We start from the raw sequence: 14,072 nt of genomic DNA on the forward strand, positions 1-14,072 counted from the left end.
TTTTAACTAGTTTAAAAGACCAGATCAATATTGGAGTTGTTTGCATGGAAGTAGGCCATTATTTTTTAAACCTGTGCTGAGCTGAACTTTATCTTTGAACTATTTATGGAAAACAGTCTTATGCAATAAATATAATCAAGATTTTTCTTTACCCATAAGTGTGTTTAATACATTACAGTATGTAAGAGCTTTCACAAACATTTTAGTAAAATAGGTGCAGACCAGGTTTGAGTTTCTGAAACAAGTCCAACCCTATTTAAGAACTTTTCCAAAATAAAGTATGTATTATTGCTGCCAACAATTACAAATACGTTATGACATTTAAAAAGCTGTGCCCCTCTGTTTGTCGCTTATGTATTTGAAGGTAATAAAACTGTATTACTTTTTAAAACATTCTATAATTTAGATTTCTTACTGATTGAGACTGGTCTTTCCTGCAGTTAATCCAAATGAGGAAATCTATGGAAAAGCTAATGGCTTGGCGGGTAGGGGAGGTTACTTCCGTTACTAAAGATAAGCCATTGAAGAACTACAAGACTTACCTACGAAAGGCTTGTTTCTCAGTTTGTCAAGAGTTCTTTGCGTCATCACTCTTTCCTAGCCCCGTAAAAAAGTATTTTATTTTGTCTAGGTTTTTATCAGACTAAAATGTCCAAGCTCATCATTGATCCATTTATTTTTTAGTAATAATTTCAATAAAATTACAATATAAGCAAAAAAAAATAGGCACCTTTGGAGTATTATATTAGTGAATTGCTTGTATACATCACTTTAATCATTTGGTGAATATGTATGATGAGTGGCCCAATAATAGCTAATATTGACCAAAGAATTAAATGAATGCTAGGGAGAAGAAAAAATTAGTGGTTATTCTTTAAATATCTATATAGTTAATTCTTGATCATTTGTGCATTATTGGTAGTGGGATATACGTAAATAATAGAAACCTGTATCATTCAAAATCTCAAAGGCAAAAGCTGCACTGTGTTCTATCAAACCTTTACACATTGTTGACTGCTCTGGTGCTCATCTAATTTCCTGATTACTTAACCTATCAGGAAAGTATATTCAAGATCCATGCTAGACCTAAAAGTCAGGTTAATAGGAGGAAGATGAGGAAAAAAGAAAGATGAACTTGCTGTTCTCAAATCACTAAGATTTGTTTCTTCTTGCAGGGAAGATGGATTGGAAAGGAATCTTGTGGCCTGATATAAATGCTGATAGATTTGTACGCGTTATCTGAATGAATGATTTACATATACCCTTCGCACTGCCCTGTGCGGTATGGCATACTCCCTCAGCACCACTTGTATCTTTATGTACTTAAACATTCCCTGCTCTGCTTTGTCCAGGTGCCAGCAAGTAAGGATCTGGGGAGAAAGAGGAAGTGGTAACAAGTGGCACCTTTGAGCTGGCTATCACACCAGTTTTGTTTGGAGTGAGGACAGGAACAAAAATTTGCATGAAGCCTTCAGGACAGAAGAGAGGGAGAGGCCAGGGACTGAAGGAGGGAAAAAGCCCCAAAGCTGCAGGCCTGTCTGAAGGCCACTGAAAGTGTGGGTGGAAACAGGTATCCTTTCTGCCTACACCAGTAGCAACTGCTGAGGTGAGTGGAGGTGTGGGAGTTGTGGAAGAAGCACAACTACTTCTAACCCTGCTGGTGAAACTCTGTGGAGGCACTTTGAAAAAAAGGGAACAATAAGTTAGGACAAATTTTAATATTTTGTTAGATCCCAATGCACTGAAATCCTGGGGTGAGGTCCCTGAGGAACTGTAGTGCTTGGCTGAAACCACGTGTCAGTCACATGGAGAGCACAGTTTAAAAGATGACAGGAACAAGGGTAAACAGCCTCTTAATGATGGTCTGAAAGAGAGCTGCTGTTTCTCTCCATATACAAAGTCACAAGGGCTTCAACCAACAGATGTCAATGCACACTTGATACGAGATGCAGAAAAGACTCAGCCTTCATTTTGAGAAATTTATTAAAATAAGAACAAGCATCAGTTGTACATAGAAATAATCATTTGCACTAAGTGGTACTCAAGCAGAAGAGCAGTTTTAAATATATTTTAAAAATCACAAAATAACATTGGTTAAGGTACCTACATCTTGTCTCATGTTTTCAATAAATATGCTTTTTTTAAAAAAGGCAGTAGTGAGGACCTCTGATTAAATGAATATAGGCACTGTGCTATTAAAGATAGTCATACTTTGCTGTGGCCACTGTGATTTATTCTCAAAAGAACTTTCATTAGCTTGGTTTAGCATTTAAAAAAACAAAACAGTATGAAAAAAAATGTTTTCTCTTTCCAGTCTTAAGTCTCTTCCAGAGAGACCTGTGTACAAAAGGTACTATTTCTTCATATATTCCTTAGTAAAAAGGAATTAGACAGAAGGTTCAAGATTGCCTCCCAGAAAGTAAAGCCATCAGAGGTTGAATGTTTCAGAACAGCATGAGTCTTTGGGAAAGTATTTTTTTCAACTGCAGTAAAATCAGCTGGGTATAGGAAACTCCGGACCTGACAGCATCCAAGAAGTGCCCTCTGTTCAAGGAGTTTTGTTAAGCAGTTGAGGGAAACCAGGTCCAGCTCCTGTGTTGTACAGGGTAGACAAAGCACCAGCCTGGGAGTCAAGTGGCCTGGGTGCTCAGTGCCACCAGTACTTCCAAAATGCCAATTTGGCACTTTTGTTACAGTGCTCATTAGTTCATGAAGCCTGTGCTTGTGCATCGTCTTAGTTTGGTCACCTGTAAGATGAAAAGGTTGGAGCTTCCTGCATTTTTGTCTGGTTCCAGCAGCTCGCTAGTCTGATGGTCTGAATTGTTTTTGGTCACAGCTGATGCCACTGCAGGTAATAGGCGCAGCCTCTCCATAGACACAATGACCACAGCAAAGAGGAGAAAAATTAACTCTCCACAACATTGCCAGATTGTTTGAGGCCTGGGTGCAAATCTTCTCATCAAAGCCCTGTACGCTATTTAATTAAAAGACACCGTTTAACTGGAGTTACGTTATTCACAGAAAAATATTAAGATTTCTCTTCTTATTAGATAATATAACTTCCATGGCAGAACTAGGTTGCATAGATCTCTGAGATTAACTTCACATTTTCACACATTTGGTTTCTCCAGTCAGGTCATAGTTCAGCACCTAAGATACTGGGCAGTAAGGCTGGATACAGGCACGAGGGAAATACTAGCAAGAATCTTGACATGAGCCACTCCTCATTTGGGGTGAGATTTTCTTTCTTTCTTTTTTTTTTTTTTTGTCAGCTGTATAGAAGGGGCTGCCCATCTCCTTTCCTTTACTACTGGTATATGACATGGGAGAATGCAGGTTGGCAAGACTTAAGCTGGGAGACATGCTTTACTTTTTGGCAAGTAAACTAGACACATGGTCAAAGCTTTATGAAATCTGGGACCTACTGCTCAGATATGGTAGAAAATACAACTAATTTCATTCTGAAATGATAATACTGCTTTTACCTGCTAAGGTTTGGTCTTCAGTTTTACTTTATACACACACACACACACACGTGTGTGTGTGTGTGTGTGTGTGTGTGTATATATGTTGACTTTATAGAGAACATTTTTACCTCATTATAAAACATTAAAGTCAATCATTGAGAAGCAGTTGGATACAAAGCATCTAATCACAAAAATAGAAAAAGAAATCACAGAGCACTTCAGAAAGAAACTCTGGTGCTGAAGGGCATTTAGTTGTTCTTCTCCAGGGACCTGTAATAATCTGTCAGGACTTTCCATGCTTTGGGGGCCATGAAGCCATCTGGGGGATTCTCTCCTTCCCGGGCCAGCTTCCTCATACGAGTTCCTGAGATGAAGTCAAACTCATTGTGCCTGTCACAGGGTAGCAACAAAGAACTCAGCATAGGTAAGTAACGTCTACCTTAAAGATCCCAGAAGTAGGATGGGTTCTGAGACCACATTTTTTCTTTCTGTAAAATGCTGCATCTTCTAAAATAAGCAATTCACTAAATCTTCAGTAAAGGAACAGGCAGAAGAAAGGGAAATCATGGCAGCTACCCATTCAGTACTGTGTACCTACTCACTTCATGGGAAGCGTCTTCTATTAGTTCCGCCTACTTGCGTGAGCTCTGAGCATGGTGCGTGCTCTATAAATGCTCATTGAAAACTTTTTCTGTGTTTACTTCCTTTCACATAATGTGCCAGGCACTCACTGCATGCTCAAGGAATGTATGTTAAAAAAGAAATATTTATGGACCATCTACTATATGCAAGGGGCTGTGCTACAACTTTAGGGGGCATGAAATGTGCAAGACCAGGTCTTAGCTTTCAAGGGACTCTCATTCCGATTAGGAGCTTGTGGAGACGCACTGGGGAGCTCTCCAAAATTTTGCCTCATCATTCCAGCTGTACAGATGTTGATTTAAAGAATTTTCCTCTGGGGCTTCCCTGGTGGCGCAGTGGTTGAGAGTCCGCCTGCCGATACAGGGGACGCAGGTTTGTGCCCTGGTTCGGGAAGATCCCACATGCCGCGGAGCGGCTGGGCCCGTGAGCCATGGCCGCTGAGCCTGCGCATCCGGAGCCTGTGCTCCGCAATGGGAGAGGCCACAACAGTGAGAGGCCCGCATACCGCAAAAAATAAAATAAAAAAATAAGAATTTTCCTCTGAAAACCTACCTTGCTGGATCATAGAAGTCCATGGCTTTTTTGGCTTTGTTGTAGGCAGCCACTCGGAATGGAATGATTTCCACAGAGGTGAGGCCAGGGGCCATGGTCAAGACCTTGGCCCCATGAGTAGGTTCATACAGGTCTTTCTTGGTCTCAGGGTGGGGCATTCCTGCAGGGTCCCGGCCCACAATGTAGAAATTGGCCCCTGCAACCATCCGGGACCTGCAGTGCCATTGGACCTAGGAAACATCATATAAAGGACATGCTGGTCATCACTGGCCAATCCTGTGGGGTCCCTGTTTATGGAGACACCCCTTTATTCTGCTTTAAAAGTAATTCAGCGATGTGGGTCAACTAATAATTGCAAGGAGGTCAGTGAGGTGTCCAAGACTCCTGCTCTTGTCATCTTTTTGGTTATATTGGGTAGGATATAGGAGCTTTAAAGATAAGAATCCTCCCTCTTAGACCATGAATTTATATTTCCTAATCTCTCCAGACTAACAGACCAGTAACACTCAGATCTTACTGTTCCACAGAACTACGTGGATTTTACTTTCCAGTTCCTCCCTATTCAAAATAAATCACAGTTTAAGGGAAATTACAAACTCCAATATCTCTTACCATCTGACTGCCAGTAATGAGCAAATTAACCTTCATATGCAGACATTGATTCCATTTCGACACAGCATTGGGATTTCAAAATAAGTTGCCCTCTTTAGAGCTCAGATAGAAATATAAAGGATGGGGAAGAGAACCAGGGGCCTGGAACTTTGATCTGGTTGAAGAGAATTAATTCATTAAACTCAGTTTGGAGCATTCCAAAGGGTTGAGACCTTTTCAATTCATCATAGTTCCTGTAAACTTGTTGAAATCCACACTTGATGAAAGGGAGACATTAAGGTTTTAAAGACATCTTCTCCCTTCTAATATAGCTCACCGAGCATGGTGAATCACTTAAGAGTAACTGGAACTGCTGAAATACTGGGCTAGATACATCTTGCCCTTTAACCCAGGTAAGCTGTATTAAACACCTCGTTCACATACCAACTTCCACAGTCTCAAAGGCAGTGTATGACAGGTTTGATTTGGTGTTTCTAGCATTTTCACAAATACTATATGGAAACATAATTAAGTTTGATAAAGTAAAGAGGCCAGAAGATTTTAGAATCTGCTCGTGAAGAAGAATCCCAGAAACTCACTGGCTCTTCTAAGTAAAATTAGATGCTGTGCTCCTGAGTCCCACAGCCCAGCCCAGGGAGCTGCTTACCTCTGTGGGGCCAGCATACAACATGGGAGATGGGAAGATGGCCATGATGGTGGATTTGGGATCTAGAACCTCCTCCTCGAGCACAGCTGTGTGCTGCTTCATCCGCCAGTCCAGGGGCACATCGTCATCCTTGGTCCAGCCCCCCAGGGGGTGCAGCAGGAGGACCGGGTGCTTATAGCCTCTCTCCAGGAGCCGGCGGCGGGTGTCCTGCATCAGCAGAGCATGGCCGTTGTGGACAGGATTGCGCAACTGGAATGCGAACACTGCGTCTGGGAAAGGAAAGCAGAAACCAAGGTCAAAGACATGCACTGTTCGCAAGAACAGAAAGAAAAAGATGCAGCTGTGTTTATTGTTCAGTGAACTTGTTACATCCACTTGCTTTTAAGGACTGGCTGGAGAATCCACCTGGATCTTTAGGGGTGTTACTCCAAAGGTACCAACCAGTGCCAGACTGCTTAGACAGGAATAGGACACAAAGGTTGGAAGCCCTAAAGGGAGAGCCTGACTCAGAAATGAACACATTTGTTGCCAGGACCTTTCCTACAAACCAAGGCTCAGGCAGGGGCCAGTATTAATCAGTCCTCTTGCACCCTGCTCCAGCCTCATTTCCCTGGGAAGTGAATATTGATAAGGAACGTTTTCTGGGGTCTGTGCAAAAGTTTAACAATTTAAAGATATAAAAATATTTCTCTTTCACTTTAGGGAAATCTTCAAAACTACTCCAATTAGTGATGAACTCCTGAGAGCCTTAATTTTTCTTTCTGGTTATGAAATAAATTAATATATATCCATCATAGAAAACTTAGAAAATACAGAAAAGACCAAAATAGAATTTAAAAATCATCCATCATCCTATCATTACTTTTTCTCTCTCTTTTTCAAAATATGTAAAGTGAAAATCTTCCCTTCCCCTTGGTCCCGCTTTACCCCTAGAGGTAGCCGCTGCCATCTGCAGTTTGGTGCGCATGCTGCCAGAGATTTCTGCTACACACAGAAGTAGGTTTGAGTTTTTAAAGCAATTATTCCATTTTATTTTGTTTTCCGAAATTATTCTATACATACCGTTCTGCAGTTTGCTTTTTTTACTTAATAGATATATTTTGGGTATCTTTCTGGGTCAGTGCATATTTTTAACTACTGCATAATATTGCAGTAGTTCAACTTTATAAGGTGTTTCCATATCAACAGACATATCAATAGAAGATGATAAAAGTTTTCAGCTTTTCAAAACTATAAACATGCTGTTTCCTGATAATCCTTAATTCTGTAAGCAGAGGAGGGTTAGGAGTATTAACAAATGCCATAGAGCCAGGCTACGTACCAGCATTCATTTCTTTACATTTCTGTTTGAGCTCCAGAGGTGTCAGGCGGTATTGGTCCAACCCATCATCCCACCGTATTCTCTCCAGCACCTGAAGGTCACCACCAACCAGCCAATCCCCACTTTCCATCACCATCTAGAAAGACCGTTATTAAAGTTGTTAGTGATTAATATTGTTTTCCATTTTATCTAAAATTTTTTCTTCTTCTGAACCAATCTTGGCTTACTTGAAGAACTGCCTTCAGTTCTTCAACATTTCAAGCACAGTATTTATCAAACTTGTTGGTCTCTCAAATCCTTTATTACTCTTAAAAATTATTGAGGACCTGCAAAGAGCTTTTGTTTATATTGGTTATATCTATAATTTTCTGTATTAGAAATTAAAACTTAATTCCCTTAAAAATATGTATTGACTTAAAACTAACAATAAGTGTATTAAATATTAACATAAACATTTTATTTTTTACTGAAAAATATTTTCCTAAAACATAAGAGAAAAATGGCATTGTTTTACATGTTTGCAAATCTCTTCATTATCTGACTTAATAGAAGGCAGCTGGATTCTCGTATCTACTTTTGCATTTATTCTGTGGCAATATGTTATTTTGGCTGAAATATGTAAAGAAAATTCAACTACAGATAGGTAGTTGGAAAAGGGAAGAGGATCTGAATAGCCTTTTTCTATCATGTGGATATTCTTCTTTGATATAAAAGATTAAATAACCTAATTTAAAAATCAGCAACTTTAACAGATATGATGTACAAATGGCCAACCCAACAGGGATATGAAAAGATGTTCAACATCACTCATCACTGGAGAAATGCAACCTCACACCCATTAGGATGGCTAGTATCAAAAACAGAAAATAACAAGTGTGAGCAAGGATGTGGAGGACCCCCTTGTGTACTGTTGGTGGGACTGTAAAATGGTGCAACAGTATGGAGTTTTTTCAAAAAATTAAAAATACAACTACCACATGACCCAATAATCCAATTTCTGGGTATATATCCAAAAGAATTAAAAGCAATGTCTCACAGAGATTTGCACAACCATATTCATAGCAGCACTATTCACAATAGCTAAAAGGTGGAAGCAACCCAAATATCTATTGAAAGATGAATGGATGAACAATGAATGTGAATGATATACATACAATGGAATATTATTCAGCCTTCACAACAAAGGAAATCCAGCCAGAGACTACAAGGGGGATGAAACTTGAAGACATTATGCCAAGTGAAAAAGCCATTCACAAAAAGATAAATACTGTATTTTTCCACTTACGTGGGTATCTAAAGTAGTCAACTTCATAGAAAATAGAATGGTTGATACCAGGGTCTGGGGAAGGGAAACAGTTGTTGTTTAATAGGTATGGAGTTATATTTTCAAGATGAAAAAGTTTTGGAGATCTGTCACAACAATGTAAATATACTTAACACTACTGAATAGTACACTTAAAAATGGATAAGATGGTAATTTTTATGTTACATGTTTTTTACCTAAATAAGTAAATAGATAGATGGTAGATAGATAGATGATAGACAGATGACAAGGCTCATTTTTCACTGAGATCACTATAAATACTCTACTTTTCAATACCCAGTCTCAGTTGAAAAAGTGACTTCAGGAAAGGGTGGGTAAGGAACAGAACATGGAGACTTTTAGAAAGAACCATCTATACATTGTCCCACACTTTAGATGGCCCAACTCTGGCGTCTTCAATTGTGCCCCTTCTGTCAGGGCAAGGAAACCCTGGTGGGCAGGCCCACCTTTAGTCTGCATTTACTCTCCACCATGAGATGTGTACCTGGGACATTCAGCCTGGGTGCCCACAGGCAGACCCAGAGGGCCTCCACGGCATGGGGCAAGGCCAAGCATAGAAAGAGAAGGAAGGGTTGGCTGCAGGCCAAGAGCCAACTGTCCACACACTACCATGTTCTGGTACAGAACCGAGAAGCCTAAATTTGAACCTGGCCTTCCAGATTGTGATCAAGGCATATTGCCAAAGTAGAAAGATAAAACATATTTAAGTTTATTAGTTAGATAAGTAACTTTTAGATACGGTATCGGGCTTCAGCTCATATTGTTACCCTGGGTCGCACAAATATTAGGTGTGAACCTGGTGTGAAGAATGGTCAAAGTAATGAAAAAGAAAAGCCTGACAGTGTTTGATGAAAGGAGAGGGTTAGCACTTTCCTTGACAAGGATGGATGGAAGAGGCCCCAGGCCTGACAACACACATATGGGTAATGCATTGCCACCTACTTTGTGACATCTAACCGTGGTTTTTATATTGTACATCTGAAACTTATACATTGTTATGTGTTCATCTTATCTCAACCTGAACAAAGAAAAACATGACAACCTTTTGTTTTTTCTATAAGCTTAAATATGTTCCATATGACGCTGCAGTGCCACAAGTCACGACTGAGAGCAGGTGTCTCTCCTCAGTCATTGAGACAAACATTACAGAACGTCTTACTTCTCAGTCAAATCACAGTTGTGCAGTCATTCCCCTGATCAAATTCCATAACTGCCTTTTGCAGTGTCCAAGGACAGTGTGGCCAGCCTGTAATGTCAGCAGAAAAGAGGGAGGCAAGAAAAGGGGAGAGAAAGCTGATTGATTTATGACACCAATTCAGAAGACATCAAGGTGGTGATGGTATACCCCTGGTTCAATTTCCTGTCATGGCCAGATGTTGGAGTTTACAATGACTTGCATTCCAGAGGTTTTCAGGGAATGGGAGGTTGGGCTAGAGCCAGGGCTCTCAACAGAGGGCGATTCTGCCTCTCCTGGCGACGTCTGACAATATCTGAAGACAACTGTGATCATCACAACTGGAGTGGGGAAGGGTGTGTTATTGGCATCTAGTGATTAGAGGCCAGGAATGCTTCTCAGTATCCTACATTGCACAGGACAGCCCCCGAAACAAAGGAAACCCTTGGTAGAGAAAGGGTGATTTGCAAGGGATTTGCTTGTTTTTTCATGGCCCCCCTTCTAAACTCTGTGCTCAGGAAAATCACTTAACAAGAATATTGTCAAATACCCATACCTAGACATTTACTTTCTCCTCATTGCTTAAACTGCAGAAAAAATTTTGAAAGAGTTACCCCAAATCCCTGGGCATGCAGTAACTCATTCTGGGCACAAGGGGTCCACCCTATATTGTTCTATTGGTAAAGGCAATATTGAACCTGTTTCACCATCCAGCCTAAAAATATATCTGGAGAACAATGCTGAAACTATGCTTTTGGCATTTCTGGGATCAGGAGGGACAGAGAGCATCTCTGTCCCCAAGGTGGCTCAACTGTCCCCAGAACTGTGGTCCAGCTATCAGGAAGAGAGGTCCAGTGGCTCTAATTTCCAAGGGCTTTGTGGCCCATAAGTCCCCACTTCCTTCCAAGCCTCCTGCCAAAGGCAGGTGTGGGACCACAGCTAGAGTTTGCAGAACTGGACACACGTTCAGGCTTTAAGGGAGTCTAGTGAAGCAGTGAAAGAGGAACTGGGCTTGGAATCACAGACAACAGGAATGCAAAAAGGAGAGGGTGAGCTCAAACACTAGGCTGAAGACTAAGAAAGCTATGGTGAACAGGCTGAAAGAGGGCAAGGAAAGGAAGAGTGGAAATAAACAACCTAGAGAGGAAGAGAGAACGTGCACATCAGAAGGAGAGGAGCTGCTGAGGGTGGGAAGGTGGAATAAAGAAAGTGAGGAGGCAGGGGTGGAAGGAACAGTGTCCTAGGCTGGAAGGAACAGTGTCCTAGGCTGAGGGACCAGCACATGCAAAAGTGTGACAGAGGATGATATAGTGACCAGCCGAGATGCTGGAGGGGAATATCTTGGGCGGTGGTGGTTAGAGGTGGTAAGGTGAAGTCATAGCTTTATGTGAGCTCCCAAATAAAGCTTGAACGGTCCACTCTAGCTGAAGAATTGGAGAGGGGCTTCGAGGGGAGTAGGGCAAGAGACAGGGAAGAAATTGAGTGCCCTGGACCAAGTTGCAACAGAAGTGAACAACTTCAAGCAATACCTAGGAGGCAGAACTGTTAGGACTTGGTGATTGAATGGACAAGGGAGAAGAAAGAAGGAAGAATGACGTCCAGTGTGGTATATATGTACAATGGAATATAAGTCATAAGAATGAAATAATGCCATTTGCAGCAACATGGATGGACCTAGAGATGATCCTACTAAGTGAAGTAAGAGAGAGAAAGACAAGTATCATATGATATCACTTGTATGTGGAATCTTTTTAAAAAGGTACAAATGAACTTATTCACAAAACAGAAAGACTCACAGACTTAGAAAATAACCTTATGGTTACCAAAGGACAAAGGTGGCAAAGGGAGGGGTAATTTAGGAGATTGGGATTAACACATACACACTGCTATATATAAAATAGATAATCAACAAGGACCTATTGTATAGTACAGGGAACTCTACTCAATACTCTGTAATAACCTATATGGGAAAATAATATGAAAAAGAATAGATATATGTATAACTGAATCACTTTTCTGTACACCTGAAACTAACACAACATTGCACATCGACTATACTCCAATATAAAATAAACATTTTTTAAAAAAAGAAATAATGCCATTTGCAGCAACATGGATGGACCCAGAGATCATCATACTAAGTGAAGTAAGTCAGAGAAAGACAAAGATGATATCACTCATTTGTGGAATCTAAAAAATAACACAAATGAACTTATTTACAAAACAGAAACAGACTCACAGACATAGAAAACAAACTTATGGTTACCAAAGGGGAAGTGGGGGGGAGCGATAAATTAGGAGTATGGGATTAACAGAAACACACTACTGTATATAAGATAGATAAACAAGGATTTACTGTATAGCCCAGGGAACTATATTCAACATCTTGTAATAACCTATAATGGAAAAGAATACACACACAGGTATAACTGAATCACTTTGCTGTACACCTGAAACTAACACAATATTATAAATCAAGTATACTTCAATTTAAAAAATAATACTTTGAAAATAACATAGAAAATATATTTTTTTTCAGAATGCCACGAGATGTACACTCAAAACTGAGGAAATTCATTATGGAAAATAAATGTTGTTGATCTTATGATAAAAAAAGAAAAGAAAAAAGAATGACATCTAGGTTTTGGACATGGGCCACTGTTTGGATGGCGGAGCTGTTCACAGAGGTGAGGGACACGGCAGGGGACAAGGCTGGGGTGAAGTTGCCCATGTTGAGTGCGAGATGCTTGCAGGATATATCCGGGTGGAGCCACACAAGAAACAGCTGCGGATAATTATCTAATGCCACAGTTCTCAACCTTCACAGTACATTAAAATCACAGGGAGCTTCAAAACCCACAACACCCAGAACTGAGCCCAAGCCAATTAAATCAAAGTCTGTGAGGGAGAGATCCGGTCATGGGTAATTTTTAAAGCTCCCCAGGTGATTCTGTTGCTCCAACTAACGATGTGGTCTCCATTGAAGGGCTAAAGGATATAGAAACTCTCATTCCTATCCTTCACTGGGAAAGCATACTCTGTTCTCTTGGTTTCTACATCTGTAAAATGGGAGTAATGATTCTTAGGTGCTTCACAGGAACATCATGAGAAATAATTACCATTTGAAAAAGCTTTGAGATCCATGGATGAAAGGCAACGGGGCTCCACTAAGCATTATTTTTACAAGTTTCACCCGCTCCTCTCCTCATGCTCACATCTGTGGCACGTCACGTGGTTCCATTTAGTGAAAGAGAGGGCTGAGAGGATTTGAGTGGAAGGTCAGGGTAACTGCAGTGAGGGGCTATGCAACAGAGGCAGACCGTTTTCTCGGTGACTCTGACCATTTTCCATGCAAATATAACTCCCAGCGCCACATGGAAACACAAGAAGGCCCATAATTACTTTTGGAAGGAATTACTGTTGAAAGGTTTGGGGTTCTAAAACCAAAAAACCATGTTTAAGTTTTACTGTGAATTTCAAGGTGCTAAAAAATGTCCAGTGAAGACAGTTCCTTTCCCATAAACACACCTTCAGTGCCCCAGGTGTAGCTTATACAGGGTGAGTGGTTTTCTCTCTGGTTATCCATGGCCCATTTCTCACCATTAGCTCACTGGGAATGTTTACAGAGTCCTTCTAATGACCTAATGCTACAGAGTCACTGACTATATTTTCAAGAACACAAATCACACCACCACTCTCCCTGCCATCTAAAAAATTCTGACCTCTAACTGCCAGCACATGATGCAAGACAAGATAAAAATAATTGCTTAAGAGCTTCCTTCGAATTTTTTTTTTTTTCTTTTAGTGCTAACCATGTATATGTGGATGTCAGGCCCAAAGAGTGGAAACATTTGAGCTGGCATGAAGAAAGGCCACTATTCTTTAGGTCACTAAGTGCAGATAAGAGCCCAAACCTAAAGGATTATGATCAGAAAAGGAATGAGACAAAGATATAATTAAGGCTCAGAACACAATTCCTCAAATAGCTATTGTCCAGTAATTTCAAGGCCTGTCTCCCAGCCTCTTGGAGAGAAAATGTTCAGATGGCTCTGAGCTTATCTGCAGGGTGGCTAGTTGTGTCCAATAGATGAAAAGCTGCTTTGCTCCCCCACTGACCTCTTGTGTTCCACCAGGGGCCTTGCAAAAGCCCTCCCTACTTTGCAACATTTCACAACTGAAAAAAACAAAACAAACCAAAGGGAAGTTTGTCTGACAGATTTGAACAGGTTTATTCAAATATCCATTGTGTACAGTCACAGAGCTGGAAGAGATCTCAGAGTTGCTGAGTCTGGCCCCCTCCTTTTATAAATGAAGAAACTGAGGACAAGAGAGAG

At 40.6% G+C, this 14,072-nt stretch overlaps 1 protein-coding gene and 1 non-coding gene across 3 annotated transcripts in view; one reads left to right on the forward strand and one right to left on the reverse strand.

Annotated features, from left to right (window-relative positions):
• Nucleotides 1-1,979: 1,979 nt before the first annotated feature.
• The window catches only part of PAPSS2 (3'-phosphoadenosine 5'-phosphosulfate synthase 2), an 87,110-nt gene continuing 75,017 nt past the window's right edge, over nucleotides 1,980-14,072 (reverse strand). The window contains exons 9-13 of one of the 2 annotated variants that reach the window (XM_060102475.1): nucleotides 8,526-8,579; nucleotides 7,241-7,376; nucleotides 5,920-6,188; nucleotides 4,662-4,891; nucleotides 1,980-3,857 (exon numbers count right to left, since the gene is read on the reverse strand). In XM_060102475.1, the coding sequence (XP_059958458.1) occupies nucleotides 3,716-3,857; nucleotides 4,662-4,891; nucleotides 5,920-6,188; nucleotides 7,241-7,376; nucleotides 8,526-8,579 (831 nt within the window). In that variant the 3' untranslated portion in view covers nucleotides 1,980-3,715. The remainder of the gene's footprint in view (nucleotides 3,858-4,661; nucleotides 4,892-5,919; nucleotides 6,189-7,240; nucleotides 7,377-8,525; nucleotides 8,580-14,072) is intronic. The other variant, XM_060102482.1, reaches the window with a different exon arrangement.
• On the forward strand, nucleotides 9,406-9,532 carry LOC132501829 (U6atac minor spliceosomal RNA). The gene has a single exon (XR_009534330.1). It is a non-coding gene; the product is annotated as a U6atac minor spliceosomal RNA (small nuclear RNA).

The sequence above is a fragment of the Mesoplodon densirostris genome, chromosome 1 (genome assembly GCF_025265405.1).
Source record: "Mesoplodon densirostris isolate mMesDen1 chromosome 1, mMesDen1 primary haplotype, whole genome shotgun sequence".
Classification (NCBI taxonomy): domain Eukaryota; kingdom Metazoa; phylum Chordata; class Mammalia; order Artiodactyla; family Ziphiidae; genus Mesoplodon; species Mesoplodon densirostris.